The 22,862-nt window shown below is 46.9% G+C and overlaps 1 protein-coding gene across 1 annotated transcript; it reads left to right on the forward strand.

The window, feature by feature from the left end:
- Positions 1 to 7,243: 7,243 nt before the first annotated feature.
- On the forward strand, positions 7,244 to 12,363 carry LOC118008819 (keratin, type II cytoskeletal 6A-like). The gene is made up of 9 exons (XM_035002601.1): positions 7,244 to 7,817; positions 8,735 to 8,949; positions 9,300 to 9,360; positions 9,521 to 9,616; positions 9,740 to 9,904; positions 10,111 to 10,236; positions 11,074 to 11,294; positions 11,506 to 11,540; positions 11,655 to 12,363. Exons 1-9 carry the CDS (start codon positions 7,290 to 7,292, stop codon positions 11,888 to 11,890), a joined length of 1,683 nt encoding a protein of 560 aa, XP_034858492.1. The 5' UTR covers positions 7,244 to 7,289; the 3' UTR covers positions 11,891 to 12,363.
- The last annotated feature ends 10,499 nt before the right edge of the window (positions 12,364 to 22,862 follow it).

The raw sequence follows: 22,862 nt of genomic DNA on the forward strand, positions 1-22,862 counted from the left end.
AATGGCTTGTAATAAATCTCTTTTTGTATATATATACATGCATACAAGATCATAGATAGATAGATAGATGCAAAAAAAGATTTATTATAAGGAATTGGCTCATGTGATTATATATATTATATATATAAAACATTTATTTACTATAGATTTATGATATATAATTATATGTATGTATATGTAATTCTGTGTATTGTATATGTCATAAATCTGTAATGTGTTTTTATATCTATGCATATATATGTATGTGTGTATATATATATATATATATATATATATATATATATATATATGTTTGCTTGGTTCTGTTTCTTTGGAAAACCCTGACTAATACCATTAGGAAAAAAGAAAGCTCCCTGGAGAAATGACTGATTGTAGGACCGGGGGGAAGAAATATACAAAATAACCCTAGAGCATCTTTCAGTGCCAAAAATTTAGGAAATAATCAAAAAGCCCACTGAAAGAGCTCCCAATGGCCAAGCTGGAACAATTTGTACCAGGAAGTAAGGAAAGAGGGAAGGAGGGAGGGAGGAGGGAGAGAGGGAAGGAGGAAGGAAGGAAGGAAGGGAGGAGGAAGGGAGGGAGGAAGGAAGGAGAGAGGGAGGAGGAAGGGAGGGAGGATGAAAGGAAGGATTGTAATGCAAAATATAAAATAAATAATCATAAGCCCATATTGATATGAATAAATGATTAAATTAATTAATTAATGAGGGAAGATAGACATGCAGAATTCCCAATTATTTACATAGGTGCTTCCCCTTCCAGCAGGTAGTGAATAACTCCTCCCCTCCCAAGTGTGGGCTATGCATGGTTTTGTTCCAAAGAGTATGAAGGAATGTGGTAAAAGAAAAACTTTATAATAACTTTACAAAAATCTGACAAACACTTCCTCAGCCAGATGATCAAGGTTAACATCAACAATTATAAGTCATGTCAATAGCATGTACCCTTGATACAATGTGATGAGAATGGCAATATCACGTGTGCGGTCTTCCTCTCAAAATCCCATAACATCAGTGTCATCATGAAAAAACATCAGACAAATCCTAAATGTGGACATCTACAAAATATCTGGCCACTGCTCCTCAAAACTTTCAAGGTCATCGAAACAAGGAAAGCCTGACAGTCTCAGCCAATAGGAGTTAAGGAGACATAATGACTAAAAGTAATGTAGTATCCTGGATGAGATCCTAGAATAAAAAAAAGGACATTAGGTAAAATCTGAAGAAATCCAAATAAAGTATGGACTAGTTAATAATTATATATTTTATATATATATGTGTATATGTGTATATATATGTGTGTGTGTGTGTATATAGATATATATTCCTTCACTGTGACAAATGTACCATACTAATGTGAGGTATTAATAATAGGCAAATTGGGTGTGTGGGTTCTACAGGACCTCTCTGTATTAGCTTCATAAATTTTTTGTGAATCTAAAATTATTCTAAAATAAAAAGTTTATTAAAAAATGCTTAAGATGTGGGGCTCAAAGTGACATCTGTATGTTTAACTAATGCCAAATTTGTAAACAAAATTGTAACATAACTAAGGTGGAGAGCGAGAGACAGAGACAGAAATAACTGAAGGACATATGCTAAAACAATAATACTGGTTATCTCAAGTTGGTGTAAACCTAAATAACTTGTATTTATTCTAAGTTGTGTACTTTCTGAATATTTACATGTTGAGCATGTATTATTTTCATCACTGAAAGATATTTCAAAAGAGGAAAAAAAAGAGTCTTCCAATGATGTCCTAATTATAGGAGATCTGAGATTAAATGTGGTTATGCTTTTTGGTACAAAGAGAGAAAAGATTTAACTCTAGATTTAAAGCCCTTGTAAAGAAAACACTGGATTTTATTCCTTTCCCCACTGAGGACTGAATAAGAAGGAATGGATTTTTTTGCAACAGCAAAGACTTGTTCTTGAGGCAAGGAATGAGCCCTCAGAACCAGTGGTGGTTAGATATTGGATTTGACTCCTAAGAAGCCTAGCCAATTGCCTTCTTCAGTACAGAGTCCGTGTATCTGGAAAAGATAAGAAATACATCGTTTTAATAACACCCTCAAGTAGAACTCTTTGCTAGTTAGATAACATACCCAACGTCTACCATTCCTTAATCCTCTGTGATCCAGCATGATTGCTAGTAGGCAGTTCAATGAAGATTCCAGCTGCATTTAGGTAGAATCCTGAGCACATCTAATGCATGGAATCACATCTCATAGCAGGGAAGGGTGCAGCATAGTCAGGGGAGGGAATGCTTCAGCGAGGGTTTGAAAGCAGGCTCAGCCCTGCTCCGTTCCCCAGCAGGCAATCCCAACAAACTTCCTTCCTTACAAACAAGCATCCCTTTCTTCCTTGCTACCTATTCGTTGTACTTGACTTTATGCAAAGCTGGCAGATCCAAGTATAGGAGGACAAAGGGGTTGAGGTGTCCATCTCTGGAAGTAGATGTCCCCTTGGCCTAAAATGAGACAGTTTAAGCACCCAAAGGACTAATGGCTGCATTGCACTAAAACATATCAAATATATATTTTTTAAACTGTGAATTTATAATTACACCAAAAATTAAATTACCCAACTAAAAACTTCCTTGATTACCTTTGGAAATCGCTGGACTCCAAATCCATTAGTCTAAAAAGTGATTTTAAAAGGGAAAGAATCAAGTACTTATTCTGACTCTCCTGGATGAATTAACTATTAGTTTACCTAAAGAGTAAACCTGAAGAGTCCTTCTTTGTAGATGAGCCTTGGCTAATAAATGCAGAGGAAGGATGATAAAATCAGAGAGTTGCCATTTTGCAACCCCTAATGAAATAGTGAGTCTAGGAAGTGATCCATGAATACTACAATCTTAGATGATATTTTATTACGTATTTCGATGGAGGGATGGGGCCGAACCACAGAAGTCACCTGATCAGTCTTAATGTCACTAAAAATTGGACAACTAGTATTGGGTACCTCACAATCTCATGCAATCTGGAGGACAGAGCACAGCTAGTACTGGTCTTGCCTGAAACAATGGAAATAAGTCTAATCAACTCCAGTATAGCTACTAGTATGCAGGAACCCTGGAGCTAGAAGTGACGTGACACCAACGGGAAACAATAAGCCAAATCCAGAATGTAGACATTCTATAGGAAAAAAACAATTTCTCCACAAATCAATGGCATATGAAAGAAAAGGAAGGAGTTGTTATCAAATAAAAGAACCTTAAGAGACATGGCAGACAAATGTAGTATGTGAACCTAGTTAAGATGTTGCTTCCAGCAAACCAGGATAAAATGACATCTTTAAGATAATCAGAGAAATTCAAATATAGGTGGCTATTAGATATCATTTAAAAAGGACTATTGAAGAGAGCTATAGTACTGTTATGCAGTTAGATTAAAAAGTCATTATTCTTTCTTAATTGCAGGAAACAAACTGAGGGTTGCTGGAGTGGGGGGTGGGGTGGGAGGGATGGGGTGACTGGGTGATAGACACTGGGGAGGGTTTGTGCTCTGGTAAGTGCTGTGAATTGTGCAAGACTGTTGAATCTCAGATCTGTACCTCTGAAACAAATAATGCAATATATGTTAAGAAAAAAAAAAAGAAGAAGGTAGCAGGAGGGGAAGAATGAAGCGGGGGAAATCGGAGGGGTAGACGAACCATGAGAGACGATGGACTCTGAAAAACAAACTGAGGGTTCTAGAGGGGAGGCGGGTGGGAGGATGGGTTAGCCTGGTGGTGGGTATTGAGGAGGGCACATTCTGCATGGAGCACTGGGTGTTATGCACAAACAATGAATCATGGAACACTTCATCTAAAACTAATGATGCTGTATGGGGATTAACATAAGAATAAAAAAAAAAGTCATTATTCCTTAGACCTGCCTGCGAGTATTTACAAGTGAAATGCCTTGATGTCTGGATTTCCTTTAAGTTACCTCAACAAAAGTAGTCGAGGATTTAGATATAAAAAAGAAGGGGGATTAGAGGAAACAATAATGAGAAAACATTGATAATCATTTAATCTGGGTGATTGGTACCTGGTGGTTTATATGCTATTCTCTGTGATTGCACCCACTCAAAATGTTCAATGATACAAATTTTGTTTAAGCAATTAAGTAAGTTGTCACACTGAGGAGAACATTTAATTTAGGGTTAAATTTCTACTGACGGTAAATATGATGTCCCATAAAAAACTGTCGGGTGACTCCCAACGTGGCTCTGGGGAAGAGAGGCCCTGAGGACAAGGACATCTGCACTGAATAAACTTGTTTTCAGGAAGTGTGAGAGAGGAAAAAATAATATTTCTACTTTAAGTTATTAGCTTGGTATTTTGGTTAATATGATGTTTTAAATATAAATATGTGAACGGGAGACTTCTGAATGGAACCTAGCAGATGAAAGGGAGGCATTTCCCCTTTCTCAGAAATTACCTGAAAATGACAAGAAGAACAAGAAACACAAAGGTAAGCTCCACCCTCAACCATCAAAATGAAAAGATCTTAAAATCCTTAAATTTAAAAAAAAAATAGAAGAATATTCTCACAGAAATAGAGACACGCAAGCACAGCTGTAAGAAAACTCAGAGAGAGGGCGCCTGGGTGGCTCAGTTGGTTAAGCGACTGCCTTCGGCTCAGGTCATGATCCTGGAGTCCCATGATCGAGTCCTGCATCGGACGCCCTGCTCAGCAGGGAGTCTGCTTCTCCCTCTGACCCTCCCCCTTCTTATGTGCTCTCTCTCTCTCATTCTCTCTCTCAAATAAATAAATAAAATCTTTAAAAAAAAAAAAAAGAAAACTCAGAGAGAAAATGGCCACAGCCACAGATCTCAGTGAAGAACACTCTCAACCAACTGACAAATCAAACCAAGCAGCATGGTAACCCCAAAGGAACAGCGAACAAAGCTAATGCAGGTGACATGACATGACAGCCACTGCTGACTCATGGAGCTCCTGCCAAGGCACGGTAAAGGACACTTCATCAAGTGCAGATCCAGGAATCCCTTGTTTGCAACAGTTAGAACTGGGTGTGTGGGCCGGAGGCAGGACCCCATTTGTCATGAAGTTTCTAGAAACTGTGAAGGCAGGGCTGAATAAGGAATCAGTCGAGGTCAATTGGCAGCATTTTGTTGGTGAAGCAAAGAAGGCTGAGAATGAGTTGTGAGCCACTCTCCAGTGACCTTTGTTTTGTCTGAACTGAAGTGTGAAGTAATTATTTGCACAACTCTGTCATAATGAGAATCCCTGTTAGCCTGGATATGGCCCTGGCCCCCCTCCCTGGAGACTTCCTGCAAATGGCAGGTCCAGAAGGGGTTCACCTCATTCAGAGATGAGCACTGGTCAAAAAGGAGCCATTCCAGGACCCACACGATACCTTACATTAAAGAACACAGGGAACTGGAAAAACAAGAGGCAGATGAAAAACACTCAACAGAAAAAAGTTCCAGTAAAATATTACCCAAAACTCAATGAAATAGACACCATGATAAAATAAGAGAATGAAGAGGCAAATGAATGGGATAATAAAGGAGAAAATGTGAGCTTGTAGAGCTCAGAAAAGGAGCAAAGAAACAAGACAGCCATAATAGAAATGAAGACAAAGCTGGAAGCAGACAAGGAGGCCAAGGCATTGCTGAATGTACAGTAATGGATACGGAAGGGGAGGCAGGGAGAGGGGAGGGAAGCAAGAAGGCAGGAAGCAGCCATCATAGAGGACTGAAGGAGAATGCAGAGAAAACACCAATAAATACAACACAGGCATAACTGAAAGGAGAATGTATATGGGTGGGTTTTATATATACATAAATATGCATACAATATATACTTTTTTAAGAGTATGGGTTCCCTCTATACATATACACTCCTGCCCAATATCTGTCTCCACCTCTCTCTCCCTCTCTCATAAACACACACACACACACACACATCACACATACGCCAGGAAAAACACAGAAACATATCCAAGTGAGGTTACTACAAAGATACACAGGAACTGGGAATACTGCTTGCATCCGTATATGGGAATTGGCTGGCTGGCAATGGCCTGGAGCATGTATTTGTTCCTTGAACATCTATTACTTCTTCAATTTTTAAACACACAAATAAGTGTGTAAGTAATAATATTCAGTATGTAAATAGGCAGTGTACATGTACACTGGAATGTTTAAATATATAGCATATTAAGTTTCTAGTTTTAACTATCACTTTATGGGATATAAAAGGAGGACAGTAGGGTGTTAAGTGAGACACCATGAACTCACAGTTAGAAAACTCCAAGAATGAAACACTGCATGGGACAAATAACCTGGTTTCTTTAACAAATAAAGTAAGAAAATTATGAAGGAGGATCTAATGACTTAAAAGATTGGAAAGACATATGATCTCAGAGATATATCACCCACATACGACATGTATAGAGCTTATTTGGGTCCTGACACGGACAACCAAAATATAAAACATAAATAATCCTAACAGGAATATCTGAAGATTGAATAGATACTTGTTGATATTAATGAATGTACAAATTTTTAAGATATAAAAATGATATTTTGGTTATATTTTTTTAAAGAGTCTCTCATTTAGTCATAAATATGGAATTATATACCAAAGAGACAGTATGATCTCTGGTATTTGTTTTCAAATAATTTACAGTTGCTAAGGAATAGGGTAGGAATATGGAAGCTGTAAGATGGACCATGAGATAATGACTTTTATAAAGCTAGGTAATAAGAACATAGGGACTGGTTATGTTGTTATTTTACTCTTCTATGTGGGTGAAATTTTACATAAAAGGAAAAAAGTCATATTTAACATTACTAATTACGAAAAAGAACAAGAATACTTTTATAAAGGTATATGCAAAAGATTATTTCAATCTCCTATCTCTGCTGGGAACAACACAGGTGGAGAGGAAAGCACTTAGTACGTCTGATGCACAAACATAACATGCAGATGCGTTGTTTGAGACAGTGACTAACTCCTAGCTCAGTGAATTAAGAATAGTCTCATTGTACAGAGATCAAGTCAAAGCTGGAAGACGGAGATATTTTTCCCTGACTAAAGGAAGCCAAAAATGCAATCTTCATATTTCATAACTTTTCTAATAATCCAGATGTGACATCACTGTTTGTAAAGCCCAACCCTTCCCAATCTGCAAGCTCACCTTCCAAGACGGAGCCCAACCCATTTCTACCATATATAAACCTCTCTTGGGAGGCTCATCTCACTGATCTGCTCCTCTCCGCTCTACCCTCCAGCCTCTCACACTTTGTTCAGTCTTCTCCTCTTCAGGAACCATGTCTAGCAAATCCACCATGAGGAGCCAAAGCATCGGCCACCGTGGCTTCAGTGCCAGCTCAGCCAGAGTCCCAGGGGGCTGCCGCTCTGGCTTCAGCAGCGTCTCCGTGTCCCGCTCCAGGGGCAGTGGTGGCTTCGGTGGAGTGTGTGGAGGAGCCGGCTTTGGCAGCAGGAGCCTCTATGGCCTGACGGGCTCCAAGAGGATCTCCATCGGAGGGGGCAGCTGTGCCATCAGTGGCGGATACGGGGGCAGAGTTGGAGGTGGCTTGGGCTATGGAGGTGGAGCCGCAAGTGGATTTGGTTTTGGGGGTGGCTTTGGGCTCGGTGGTGGACCCGGCTTCGCTGGTGGCTATGGGGGCTCGGGCTTCCCTGTGTGCCCCCCTGGAGGCATCCAAGAGGTCACCGTCAACCAGAATCTCCTCACTCCTCTGAACCTGCAAATCGACCCCACCATCCAGCGGGTGAGGACTGAGGAGCGGGAGCAGATCAAGACCCTCAACAACAAGTTCGCCTCCTTCATCGACAAGGTGAGCCAGGAAGACCTGCCTCCACTGGGATTTCAGAGCCCCCAAACTAGACAACCGACACATGTCCTGCCAGGGGGAGACTCAGGAGGGAGGCAGAAGGGGACTGAGACTAGCTCTCCCCTGGGATGCCGGTTGGGCTCCATGACCACAACAGGCAGAGGTGATGGAGATCATTTAAAACCACTGGGTCTCTTAAGTGTCCTTCATCCCTGCCAGGGAAGAATACTCGACTTTTGATAAGCATGAAGCAAATAAGGCAAGATAAGGCAGAACGGAATGGGTTAGCTTTACCTTCTGAAGATGCCTAGAGACTAAAAAAATAATGCCGGTGGAACTCTCCTCGAGGACTCTGGGCATGAGGAAAAGAGTGAAAAGAAAAAGAAAAGAAAGGGATTTCTGCCTGGATGAAACGTTTATATATCCCTAGAAATACTAACCGTGTAGAACCAGAGCATGACTATTAGAGCGTTTGTTGCAGAGGAGAACCATGTACCAAAACAGAAGTTTTAGTGATGGGAATCCAATCATTGACTCAATTGGACTTAATCATTAGATTCTGCACATTTAATACGCCTTTAACTGAGGTATGAATTAAAAAGAACTTTGTGCAACATAACAGGGAAATGTGTGATTGTGCTTTTCAATGAAAACAGAGGAAATGCTGAACGTCACTGATAGGCTGCATAGCTTAGCCGGTGAGAAAACCTCATAGGTGATGGAAGAATTTCACAGCAGGATCACTGGGGTGGGAAGGAAATAGGTTTGGGGGCCCAACACGGTCAGCCTGATCCTCTGTACATGCTCTGTAGTAGCCTAGGAGCTGGGTGACATCCCAGGCACACCTGGGCACCTGACAACTCCTATCTCTTTCTCCTTTGCTTTCTCCGGCAAGTAACCACCTTGTTGTCTTCCTCCAGGTGCGGTTCCTGGAGCAACAGAACAAGGTCCTGGACACCAAGTGGACTCTGCTCCAGGAGCAGGGGACCAAGACCGTAAGGCAGAACCTGGAGCCCTTGTTTGAGCAGTACATCAACAACCTCAGGAGACAGCTGGACAGCATCCTGGGGGAGAGAGGCCGCCTGGACTCAGAGCTGAGGAACATGCAGGATACAGTGGAGGACTTCAAGAACAAGTGAGTTCAAGGACAGAAAGGGGTTCAGTTCCCTGAAGCGCACACTTGAAGACTACCAGGTGACCAGGTCTAGAGGTGGGCATGGTTCCATAGGGAAACAGGCCCATGGAAATGAAAATCACAGCTATTACCTAAAAACAACCCCAAAAGAACAAATGGGCCACAGAGGTGGGTGGGGAGAGAAAAGATAGGAGGAATTGAGGGAGCACCAAAAAATCGTTTTTGTGGCTCAATGGCAGGTAAGCTCAATTTGGATATATCTGTTTTATGGAAGGTTGGGATCCCGGGCTGATCTTGCTGTATCATCTTCACCACTGGCTCAATTGTGTCTTACCCTGTTCTAATTCTAGATATGAAGATGAAATCAACAAGCGCACAGCAGCAGAGAATGAATTTGTGACTCTGAAGAAGGTGAGCCGATGACGGTCTGGGGATCGTGTTCCTTTGTAGAGGGGGAGGACTCTGGGTCTTTGCACACATCCAGAGGGGAATAGATGGGGAGACTAAAAGGTGTTCAGACTGGGAAGGAGGGCTCGGCTGACTCACGCCAAGTTGTTGGCTTATTCCCCAGGATGTGGATGCTGCCTACATGAATAAGGTTGAACTGCAAGCCAAGGTAGACACTCTCACAGATGAGATCAACTTCACCAGAGCCTTGTATGACGCAGTAAGCATCTCCACTCCTCTTTTATTTGCTGTGATGGGGCTCTGCAAAGGGTGGAAGATCTTGGGGTTGGGTACCTCTGGAATGCCACAGGAGAAGATGATCTGACGATCTTCTGCTCTGCAGGAACTCGCTCAGATGCAAACCCACATCTCTGACACTTCTGTGGTCCTGTCCATGGACAACAACCGTAACCTGGACCTGGACAGCATCATCGCTGAAGTCAAAGCCCAATATGAGGAGATCGCTCAAAGGAGCCGGGCTGAGGCTGAGTCCTGGTACCAGAGCAAGGTGAGCCTTGAGTTGACAGCTGCCCAGGAATGCCTGGGTCCCCTATCTGAACACCAGCAAGGCTACAAAACAACAACTTTCCCTAAAATCCCTTGGGGAGAAGCCACTAGGTCCAAGTGTGTTAAATGCCTGGTTCTGAAGTCAAGTCACCGTCGGCATGTGAAAGCCCACATACACCGCCTTGTCTCTCTCTCTCTGGATTCCAGTATGAGGAGCTGCAAATCACAGCAGGCAGACATGGGGATGACCTGCGCAACACCAAGCAGGAGATTTCTGAGATCAACCGCATGATCCAGAGGCTGAGATCCGAGATCGACCATGTCAAGAAGCAGGTATGGTAGGGGGCTCTGGAGAGTAAAAGCATCCTTTCCTTGCTACACCACCAGGGGGTCATCAGCCACCATTTGGGAAATGCTGGGAATTGAGGGAACAGCAGAGAGAGGAGGACACGTAGTTCCCACCCTTGTGAGTTCCCACAGGTTGGGACACACGGATGCCAACACTACAGAATGATACAATCAGGTGACAGGAACAATCCCAGTTAGTCTGACTGTAAAAAGATAGTCTTGGGGCTTTTAAAAGATATTACGTAAGGAGAATGGTTGGTTTAGGAACATAAGAAACAAGTCAGGAAAGAAAAGGGGAGGCCAGAAGGGGGGCAAGATTGTCCCAAATCTGCTCAAGATTCAGCTGAAAAAGAAAGTTGAGCAAGGATCCAGGGTGAAGATCAGTGTTGCCCAAGTGTGTTAGAATCCCTTAGGAGTGAGGAAGGCAAGATCTCCACAGCTCCATGGGACACTCGTCTCCTTAAGTGAGGATGCTCCTTATTTTGTATAAGTTAGTGTTGTATCCACATGAGGTCCTCAGAAAAGGTCCTGGTCTGGCTTTGGAGACAGCACTCAAAAGAAATGAGTGGGTCCATTTCTTCCAAATCTGCTGGTATTTTGTCCAGTGCAGTGCAGGATGGTTAAAAAAGGGCACAAGTTTTCTCCTATGGGTCCCAGACAAGCTAACTTGTGCAGAACAGAAAAAGACTGGGCAAAAAGAGGCAGAAGCCCCTTTCTATGATATCTGGGCGCTGGAACTCTACCTCACTAGAAAGAAGAAGTGTGGTTAGTCTCCTCCGGAGGACTGAATCACAAGTTCATTCTCCTGTGTTCCTCCTCTAGTGTGCCAACCTGCAGTCCGCCATCGCTGATGCTGAGCAGCGCGGGGAGATGGCCCTCAAGGATGCCAAGAACAAGCTGGCTGAGCTGGAGGACGCCCTGCAGAAGGCCAAGCAGGACATGGCCCGGCTGCTGAAGGAGTACCAGGAGCTGATGAATGTCAAACTGGCCCTGGATGTGGAGATCGCCACCTACAGGAAGCTGCTGGAGGGCGAGGAGTGCAGGTGGGGAACTCACAGGAGCCCCTCAAACATCTTGGATCCACGTTCAGGAGGTCAGGCCATGAGGCACCCTAGTTATGGCCATAATGGCTGCTCTCAGAGAACCATTTCAAAGGCAGCTTCCCCATGGGCTCTCCTCACATCGACGCTTCCCGCTCTGGTCCACTGGTAGCTCTCTGAGGTCTCATGCTCCCTGTGTTTTTTCCCTTCCTAGGCTGAGTGGGGAAGGCGTTGGACAAGTCAACATCTGTAAGTACCTTTGCTCGCCTCCCTCCCTTGCCCTTGTGCTCTTCTGACTGGACTGAGGCTGGCAGAGTGAGCTCACCGGTGCCCTGGGTGTCTTTGTCCCTGTCCCCTTCACAGCTGTGGTGCAGTCCACCATGTCTGGCGGCTATGGCAACGCCAGCGCTGTGGGCGGTGGCTCAGGCCTGGGCGGAGGCAGCGGCTACTCCTACAGCATCGGCCACAGCCTTGGAGGCGGCTTCAGTTCCGGCAGTGGCAGAGGCATGGGGGCTGGCTTCAGCTCCTCTGGGGGCAGCAGCTCCACCATCAAATACACCACCACCTCATCCTCCAGCAGGAAGAGCTACCAGCACTAAGTCCTGCCATCGGCTCTTGGTCCCACGTCGTCCCCGCCGATAGCCGCATTGCCCTCTCTCAGGCTCCTTCTCTTCTCCTGCCTCCATCTTCCCTCGGCCCCTGAGTTACAGCTGAAGTGGCCTCATCCTCATTTCCACTGTCCACACCTGCTGTACCTGAGCTCCTATCATTCACCATCAGAAGGTTAAAAATCACTGACCCTCAGACAAGCACATGTCCATTTGATGTGCCCATCTTATGATCAGCTCTGTCTGTCTTCCAAGATTCTAGGGTGAAAATGACCTATGCCCCTCTTGAAAACTGAAATTCAGTGTGGATCATGCCACAGAATAGCGATACTTCCTTTTGATTTCTAACGGTCCTGCCCGTTGTAGCAACACTCAGGAGTTCCCTATATGATAAACAAGTTGTTATCTCCCCGGGAACTGTCCCTCAATGGTATTGACACAACTCTCTCAGGTACACAGTTATATTCCTGCAATGTTTTCTTTCTGCTTTCGGCTTTCTTTCATTATGTTAAATAAAGCAGATTTCTAATATAAAGATTCTGTGTCAGATCATGCAGCTGATCATGTATTAGATCTGAAACTGTCTCATCCCAACCTGATCCTTGTCTGTGGAGAACCATCTCTCAGCCCTGCTGACAACTTACCCTGCTTCATACCCAACTCTGTCAGTCAACATTATGTGATACTTAGCTGTCCTCTGCGTGGTATGACTACCAACAGCTATTCAACCACTCAGGGCTCTTCCTCAAAATGGAGTCTTCTAAAAAGCTTCAGGAAAGAAAGGGAAGTGAGGATCCTGGAAACTGGATTAGCATAATCTGATAATTGAGGGGTTTTGTTTTTCGAATTCAGTCACTCAGTGGCTTGGTCCTCAGCCTGGTCTCCTCCACCCAAGCCCCAGCCACGCCAGGAAAACACTGCACTGATCCAGCAGAACAAAGGCCAATTGGTTTAGGAAGGGAAAATGCTTGATTTCGCTTTATGATAACAAATGTTTGCTGCAAAGTTGTTGTTTTTAAGCAACTTCTGAGATGCATCAGTTGAACCAATTGCTACCGAAAAGGAATATCCCCAGATCTGGGGTGGATGTACTGAAAGCCTGGGAGCAGAGGAGTAAATGAGTTGAAATAGGTTTCCTTTGCACCCAAAGACATTAGGGTCCCACTCAAGAACTTGACACATGCTGGTTCTAATCCATAGAACCATACACCTAAACACAGGGAATTTGACTGTCTTTATTTTTTTATTTTTATTTTTTTTTAAAGATTTTATTTATTTATTTGAGACAGAGAGAATGAGATACAGAGAGCATGAGAGGGAGGAGGGTCAGAGGGAGAAGCAGACTCCCTGCCGAGCAGGGAGCCCGATGCGGGACTCGATCCCGGGACTCCAGGATCATGACCTGAGCCGAAGGCAATCGCTTAACCAACTGAGCCACCCAGGCGCCTGATTGTCTTTAAATTAGGTCACGATTTCCTTGAAACAAAGTGAGGCAGTCAAAAAAGTTAATAGAATGAGCTAATAAAACCTCCAAGCAGTGTTGGTTGGAGACTTTGTTTTGAAGTGCTGTTGGCAAAAGATGAGACTGAAAGATGGTCCATGTTGACGGATGGCTCCCAGATTAGCACGGGGGCGGTTCTGGCTGGGGAACACTCTCCTTTTGTGATAGGACACCCAAAAGCCATTTTCAGTGTAAACTTCATGCAAGTTTTGGCAAGCAAAAACAGACGGCGGAGGCTCATTCAAATCTTCCCAGATATCGGTGTCAGGGTTATAATTTTGACTTTCACACAGAAATGGGCTTTCTATCTTTTAGGCTACGTTTACACAAGTTTATTCTAGAATATGGCTAACCAGACATTCCATACCATGAATTATCTGTATGCAAAAGAATAAGGCAGAAGGAAAAATTTCACAAGAACAATAACAACCAATTCTGTTATAATAATATTTTGCTACTTTGAAGCTACAGAAGAGACCCTCCCCTCTGGGTCATGAATCAAGCTGCAGTCTAGCCTTATTGCATGGTTTTCCACAGGTGGGCAATGGGCTGGCTGCTGAACAGGTTAGGTTGCTAGGCAGAAGCTTTGGAACTGGGGGAGACTTTTGAATATTAGTGACCTCCCTACCCTTCTATTACGCAGCTTTAGAGTTTGAGGTCAAGGGCATGGTGGAAGAGGAGCTTAGGAACTGCCATGCTGCACAAAGTCCCGAGAGCTGACAGGAAACTTCCCAAAGAGCCAGGCTCAGACTCTGGTTCTCCTTCCCCATGCAAGAAGCTCCATGACAGCAGGTTACCCTACAGGCCTCCCTCACATTCTTGAGTAAAGTCCAGATCAGTCCCCAGTTCTATGGAGGCCAACTACTTACCAGCAGGCCTGATACTCAGGGCAGGCATTACTATCCCAGTCACCTATGAATTGGGCCACCCAGCCAAAATAGAGGACATACGGTTAAATTTGAATTTCACATAAACAACATTATAAATTTAGTATATCCCAAATATTAAACAGAAATACTTACACTAAAAAATCATGTGTCATTTATCTGAAACTCAAAGTGAACTGTACATCTTGTATTTTTATTTGCTAAGGCGGGCAACCCTACTTACGAAGTAGGTAAATCTACCCTCATATGGACCTGCAGACAAGGGCACTGGGGGTCAGGCTGATGCTGTGGGTTTCTGTTGTAAAGGGGCAGACAGTAGGCAAGGGCCAAACTTTAGACCCTTCCCTCCAAACTGCCCCCTCCCTGCTAGCTCAGGCTTCAGCTCCAGGCTGCACTACTCCCCTGCCCCTATAATCAGCTCAAACAGCCTCGGAGCCCCCTGGGCTTCCTCGCAGGTTTTGTGGTTGTCATTGGTAGTTCTTAGTATCCAGGCCTTTCACGTGTTTCTAACATATCTCAGGATTGATCCCGAGGGAAGGAGACAAACCAGGTCCAGCCAGTTGGCCATCTTAAAAGCCACGAATTGCTTTTAAAGGACATTGTGTTTATTCATTCTATATGTGATTTATTAAAGACACCAACATGGAAAGAAGGATGAAAGTAAATAAGTCAAAATAATCATAGTGATTGAGTCTAAAGAGTGGGAATTTGGGTAATTGCTATTTTCCTTCTTTGTACCTTTCTGCTATGTAAAGATAAACATCCTCATCCCCCCCCACCACACGCTTTTTAAATAAAGTAAAAAATAAGTTATACTTTATTTAAAAGTAAAAAATACCACTTTCATTCCATGCTGAATTCATACTTGTTCTCTTCTGCTCCCTTGATCTCACTGTGCATTCACACCAGTGTAATCACTAACGCTTCCTATTCCATGTTGGTTTCTGATACAGGAATTCCTGCTCTTTGTTTTCAATCTCTTCTGGTCATTCTTGGGCATTTTGTTGCTGTCAAGTGTCCCTAGGCATCTCAGAGTTTTGTGATGAATGAGAACCCCTTCTCTTGTCATATTTTCTAATTACTAGAAGGCAGTGCCTGAGAATTATTCATTTCTGGACCCACTCATGTCACCACACTTTATCCGAGTTACAATGGTGAGGTTAAATGAGTAAGAGGCAGAACCAGCATCCAAGGACTGACCTCCCTCCTTCCAGAAGCTGCCTCTCCCCCAGTGTTAAGGAGGTACCTGTGGTCTCGCCCAGGACTCTGGCTCCATCAGCTCCCCCTCTAGCCGTGGGGTGAGGTGCAGGACAGGAGGGACTGACCTGGCCTTCTCCTACCACTCCAGCCCTTCCTGGCTTTGCCTGCCCTCTGGTGGAGGCGTCACTGCCCTGCGGTACTGCCAGCAGGCACCAGAGTGGGCCCCTCACCTGGTTGGGGCATCTGCCCGCATCTGCCAGGTGATGACATCAGCTGGTGACGTACTCACACACTGAGGGCAAACGCCAAGCAGCGCTGCCCTTGAGCTTGAGAATCCCAGCCTACACAGGAAGGAAGAGGAATGACTGCTTTTTCCCAAGCTGGCAAGCTTACTTCTCTCTCCTCCCCCAGCTCTGGACTCGGTCCAAGCTTTATTTTGTCTTGCCTTTCCCTGAGAGCCCTTGCTAGTCTATGAAGCCTTATGTCCCCTACTCTGACTTCTCATTCATTCTTCAGTGATGAGGGAGTGATGAGTGGAATGTGACCGTCTCTGGCCTGTGTTACCTTCGCCTCACAAAATGTCTCCCAAACCTTATACATGTCCTACGTGACTCAGCAACCCAGCAAAGCTACCCAGCAATACAGTTTAAGATTACCTGGGCATAGCCGGGTTGTAGACACTGCAAATAATTTAAAGAAACGTAGGTACACTATTAAGTTCATGTTGGATTCAACTGAATCATGTGCCTACCCTTGAAAAAAATCCCTCTTACCTCAGAGCCAGAACACACACACACACACACACACCTGAAGGCGAGGACAATGTGTGCAAAGTACGAAGGTATGTGAGCCATGGCAGATCCACTTTGAAGAGACTAAGTGGATGTCAGTTCCTTCAAGGGGAAATTTTTAAAGATGTAGGAAAACCATAGTATAAAACTAAATCCTTAAATACTGTGATGCCTAAACAACCTTTGTGATGCCTAAACAACCTTATCAGGGTGCAGAATATAGGTGCTTATCTCACAGAAACATTAAATGCTCCAGAAAAACAAGCAAAGAAACAAACAAAACAAAACAAACAGGAAAGAACTCCATTTATTGCAGAATCACACCCTCTATATCATTCCAGAAAGAATCTGTACAAGTCTTACCACTTCTCTGGAGAGAAGATTTCCCTGTTGACCATTAAAGTCCAGGGGCCCTTGGATTCTGACTTGAATTCTTCTCGCTGAGATTTAAGTGTATCCACTGGAGCCTCCCACAACAACCAAGAAACGGGCTGGTCTACCATAATGCCCTTCCCCACTCCCCAGACCTCCTATTTCCCAATTCCCTCATCATATTCATTAGTCTCTGGGCTCACTCCAAGTTGGCCAACTCTTGCTTAATAAACCAGCCCTCAGGGGGAGGGGGGAAGGAAAAACATTTTGATGCATTCCTTTAAAAGGAGTTAGCGTCTCTCATTGGCCCGATGGGAGCATATGCAGAATACCCACCAGAGGAAATCACGCAGAGGCCGCTGAGACACCTGCCCGTGGGGTCACACCCCCTTTCAGCCCTTTTCCAGGAAGGGAGGTGACAGTAGTCGCCCAGCTGCTCAGATGTAACCTGCACCACCCACGCGGTGCTGGCCCGTTCAGAACTGCTTCATCCCAACTGATTCCAGAAAGATGCTTGGTTTTGCACCCTCGAAGCCCCTGCAGAGCTGCACATCCATCCATTGCCCTTTGAGTGAACACAAAGAAAGCCAGCTAATTCCAAGAGTCCTCTGCTGAGTGACTTCCTCTAAGAGATGATTTTTTTTTTTTTGTAATAGGGAGTCATTAATTTTTTTGTCATTTTTTTACCCTCTGTCTCTGGGCTTTTGACTGTTTACCCCTCTTAATGCAGAGCATAGGTACCCCCTCTCCAGGTTACCTTGACTCCATCACTCCCAGCTTAATGGCTCTCAGTTTCCCGACATGATCATCATTGTCACTGTCGTCAGCATTCGTGCGTGCTCATGTGGTGCCCACCGGGCAGCTGGGTATCAGGTGGCCCAGCGTGACACCCATCATGAGGCAGGGACTCCTAGGCCACAGCTGGATGCCCCATGGGCCCAGACCTCCAGGAGATGGTGGAAAACACAGCCCCACATCCAGAAGCCCCTGCGCATGGAAACTCCCCGGTAAATGATGCATCAGAACTGTCTCAGACAGGAATACACAGCTTTACAGACAAGGTGGGTGTGCGTTCAGCAGATAAATGCAATCCCATCTTGAGTATCCAGGGATGGATTCACTCTGTGATTTATTCGTGAGAACTGTTAAACCAAGCCAGCGCCCCCAGCCTCTCCTTGTATGCTCGGGCTGCGTCCTCACGTGTGAGCCAGAAACGTGGCCTCTGGAGCCCTCAGGGAGAGTAAGGCTCCCCTGAAGCCCTCAAGGTCCATCCTGTGATCGATCATGACACGCACTGTCTGAACCGCAGATTTTCAATTCTGTCCTAAGGCCTCTTATACAACTCTCACTGAGCCACATGCATCCATCTTCTCTCCCTCACAGCCCAGCAGGCCCGCGGCGGGGAGTCATGCCGATGTATACCCAGCGCCCTGGGGAGCATTGTGGAACGGCGCAGGCACAGACCCTGTGCAAGGGGACAGGAGACCCCAGCCCTGGTTCCAGCTTTACTCTCAACTTCTTGGGGGACTCCGGGCCTTGCTCTCCTCATCCAGAAATAAGGAACCTCTTGAAGGTGTATTTTCTGGAGCTGAGGTGAACGGCAAGGGCCAGGGGCCTAGACCCCAGACCATGGCCTGGCCTCGGAGGAGGAGGTGTCCCTGCCAGGCGTCCCAGTGCTCCCCGTGCACACGCTATGCCTGCTCATATTCATACGGTGACACCCTATCGTAGTGGTTCCTTTCCTTGAGGCAGAGGGGAAGACTGCACCACCTCCCCTGTCATGGCCCAGCACCTAGCACATTGTAGGTCCCAACAAATATTCGATGAAAGAATAAACGAACAAATGAACAGACGCATGTTGGATGAAGGCTCCGGCCAGCAGTGTCGGGAGTGAGAGATGACACTGGAAGGCAAGAAGGAGGGAAGGGCTTCCGTGATGTCCAAGCTTAGGAGACACTGAGGCGGTGCCGAGCCCTGCATGGCTTCCAGCTGTTAGTTCCCATCTGGTGACACACACCCCAGACCTCGACGGCACCTCCGAGCCCTGGAAGGAGCCAGTGGATGGGGTCAACAGCCTCCCGCAGTGCAGTGGTATCACCCAGCGCCCCCCGCCTGTGCCCACCTGGCCATGCCACCCGGCCAGGGTTCCTAGGTATTGCACCTTCTGTTCACAGAGGCCCAGGAGGAGCCACAGGGGCATTCCGGTCGTCCCCCACTTTCCTCTCCCAGCAGGGACCCTGTTTGGTAGCTCCCCCTCAGTACCAGCCAGAGAGACTTGGTGAAGCACCCTGATCCAGGGAGCAAATGAAACCACTGAAGTGGTCAGAGGTGGCGGGCCAAGGCTTTCTTGTCTAAATCCCTGCACCTGCTTTCTGTGGGGGCCCGCAGGGGGGCCCTTGAGACGCTGGCTTCGCACCACCCCCTCCCTCCCGGAGGGGCCCCAACTGTGCTTTCTCACTGGGGGCTGTGAAATGCAAATGTGGGCAATAGCACAAGGAACCAGGATTCCAGCTCGGCTACCAGACAGGTGCATCGCCTTCAGACAGTTCTTGTCCTGGATCCCCTCATCGCTAAGGCTCCTTTGGGCTCCGAAGGCCCGACTCTACTCCTTCACGTCACTTCTCTCCCCAGACACACCCAGTGGCCACGACGTTGCCTCAAGACTGCTGTTTGGTGAATGTTCTTAAGACACGTGTGTCTGTGTGTTCATGCTTTGCGCGCGCACGTCCGTTGGGTGTGTCTGAAGAACTTGATTGTGGAGGGAAGGGGCTGTTCCACCTTCACTTAAACACAAGCTTGAATGAAACGAGCACCCCATTGTGTTGCTAAAAGTGGCTGAAGGGGACTTGAGAGCTGCCTGCCCACGTGCGCAAAGCACGCACCTGCCCATCAGGTCTGGGCCCCAGGGAAAGGCCTGGCTATGTCGGCTGTAGAAGGGAGCACATCAGGCGAGGTGTGGCCGTGAGCAAGGAGATGTCCCGAGTCGTGAATCTTGGTGGTCTCTTGGGAGTGACTGGCACATCTAGTGCCTTCCGGACGGCAGCTATGGCCACAGAATGCAGGGGGAAGGGGGCCGTGGGCAGGCCGGGTGGCGCCGCTTAGAGGTCCCAGACATGAAGGAAGCCGGCTGCCCTGGCATGCACCAATAGCCCAGGCGGGAAAGGGGTTCTGGTTGCGATGTCTCCGGCACCACCACAGAATTCTCTCTCTCCGCTCAGCCCCTGGGAGTTGTAAACTGGCAGAGCCATGTGTGGCTGTCCCCCCAGACAGCCTCAGCTCCCCTTCTCTTCCAGCGCGCACTCCAGGGGGAAGGCTTTGTGTCCGCTTAGTTCCCCGCTGTAACTCCCGTGCCTAGAAGACTGAACATCTGGCACCCAGTAGGTGCTAATAAACATTACTAACTAAAGGAGAGGTCCATCCCAGTGTATGGAGGGATTGGGGGTGGGGGGTTTGGGGCCTGGGGCCTCTGAGATTGTACGCAGGGACTTGGCTCTGTGCCTCAAGACAGTCTGCTCTAAGGAGTTACCTAATCCCCTCTGTCCCCATCCAGCCTGCCCTTCCTTCTCTGGCCTTGGCCTGGTTGGAAGCCAAAGCTTCTTGGTGTGCCCCCACCCCACCCTTTCCCACCCCAACTCCCTCGGCCTCGGGAGGCGTGCCTCCGTGCCTTCTTCTCTTCTTCCCCTGATCTCCACAGCCCTGACTGCCACCCCAGCCTGGTCTCCTCAAAATCTACCACTACCAAGGACCTCAGTTTCCTTCTGGGGATGGGAGAGCCTGCCCTGAGCAGGACAGGGAACAGCCTGAGGCAGCAGAGTGCTTACTATGGCTCTTGATCCCCCACTCCCCGAAACCTCAAGAAAATTCCTCCAGACAGACCCAGGAACAGCGAGTTGTAGGAACTCAGGAGAAGTGGAGAACAGAGAAGAGTATGTAGCTCTTCTCTAAACTAGACAACCTAACTCGGGTGAATTTCTGCCACAGTTCCATGTAGGGTGCTAGGAGGCAAGTCGGGGCGGGGGGGAGAAAAACACCCTTAACCCTCAGGGGTAAGCTAGCTCCCGGACCACCAGGAAACCAAAGCGGTGGAAAAACACAGTGACCTGCAAGCCTGCACAGGTGGTCTCAGGAAACAAGCAGAAAGCGGTCAGTACCGGCGTGCAGTTAATCTGAGAAGCCTCCTTGGGGGTGAGTTTTAAGCAGAATTATAAAGGAGGTGAACATCAAAACAGAAAGGAAAGAAGAAGGTATTAATAGTCTCAAGTTTTGAGGTTTTAAAGGGGACGGTGACACAGGCTGTCAGGGAGGCTAAGGTGTCCTCGGCATTCATGTGGACATCGTTCACTGGGGAAAAGGTCACGATGAAGGTCAAAGGCCACAGAAGAGGGAGTGAAAGAAGAAGAGAAGTGAAAGACTTACCCATTTCCATCTATGTCACCAAAGTCAGTGAGTGAGACAGTCTAGATCTGGAAACAACAGTCCGGGTGGAAAAATTAGAGAGAGGAGGGAGGGAAAGAAGTGGGCAGCCCCAGACACGAGGCAAATGGAAATGGGATGAGAGGTAATGCCTGGGAATAGGGCTCCCTGGAGAGGGCATGGGAAAGAAAGGAAGGACCCGGGCAGGAAGGCGGACTGGGGTCAGCTCCTGCACAGGAAGGGTGAGGGGAGAAAGTGGAAGCGGCCCCCATTCCCACGGGCTACGGCGCTCCCTAAGCCTCTCCACCGGTCTCTGTTCCGTGGAAAGCTCTGAAGGGTTTACTCAGCACAGGTCAGGAAACAAATGTCTCTTCTCTGGGAGAAAGATTATCATGCGATGCCTACAGAAAACAAAGAGGATTATTCTTTCCGCCCCAGACGCATGCACCACCCGGCTCGGACCTGCGCGCCCTGGCAGCCTGGTGAGAGAACGCTGCTCCTCTCACCCTGTATCAACACAAGCTATGATTCATAGGTTCCCTGTGGAAACTGAGACTCTCGAACAATCTCTCAACGGAGGAGTGCTCCCCCCGCCCCTGCCCGCCTCAGCCTCAAGGAGGAGATAGCTCCGCAAGAAAGTGCCAAGCTGTCATTCCAGGCCGGTGAACGTCGGCCAGCCCATCGTTCCACATGTGTCTCTGAAAGGACACCTGTGTGGGAAGACCATGGAATCTGGCTCTGCTTCTCCATAGCTGGGCACCACTGATCTGCTAAATTTACCATTCAAGGACTCAGTTTCCGGAAACTGAATACATTTCCGTTCCTCTCTCGCCCTGCTAGCTTTCGAAACCACTGCAAGGAGCTCGCGGTCAGCGAGAGCAAAGAAAATCTAACAATTTCTCTGGCTGTCCCCAGGGTAGAGGCAGGGGGATGAGGTGCAGAAAAAGGGGAGACCAGGAGTCTGCAGGCTTCCTTCCTATCAGTGTCCACTGACGGGGATGTAGGGCTCAGTCCACAAGACTAACAGGGAAAACAAGACAAATGTCTTGGGCGCCCTCCACTCTCCTGATGAAGACTGAAAGCCAGGGATCCCTGGCCTTCAGCCGGAGTGGCCAGTCTGGGAAGCTTCTGGAATAAGGCAACCTCAGACAGAGCTGGGAGGCAGTTTATGGTACACCACCTTTGTATACATTAATGAACTTCAATTCTGTCTTCCTACTAGGACCACAAGCCTGTTATTAAAGAAAAAGAACATGTATGTTGCTCCTTTCAAATCCCCACCGGCCTTGCCACGGGAAGGACACGCGGCGGGCTCTTCGCTCATATGTGCTTGATGGCACCAGAGGGAGCGGAGGCTCGACAAATGTTTCGTCAGCATTCACGTGTCCTAGGCATTGCAACAGTTGTTTTCCCACATGAATCCTCATCACAAACCCCACTTTACAGACACCCAAACTGAGGCTGGGGGAAGGTTCGCGACTGGTGGAGGGTCTCACGACTAGTAAGTGGTGGGGCTGGGACTCAAACCCATCCTCCCGCACTCACAACTTCCCTCCTCAGCAGACAGAGGGGCTGGTCCCGAGAGTCCCATAGTGGAGCAGACAGGACGTACGTGTGCGTATGCGCGTGTGTGTGCGCGCACGCCCTCCTGTTCCAGGAAATCAGGTGTGACCTACACGATAGAGAAGGAAGCTTTGAGGAAAACAAAGGGGCAATCAAAACTGGGTGGTGTCCTGAGAAAGATGAACGTGGAGCGGGATTTTTAGGACCTGGAAGGACAGCGTGGGGCAGGGGACACA

The sequence above is a fragment of the Mirounga leonina genome, unplaced genomic scaffold, assembly GCF_011800145.1.
Source record: "Mirounga leonina isolate KUSES-001 unplaced genomic scaffold, KU_Mleo_1.0 Mir_126, whole genome shotgun sequence".
NCBI lineage: Eukaryota > Metazoa > Chordata > Mammalia > Carnivora > Phocidae > Mirounga > Mirounga leonina.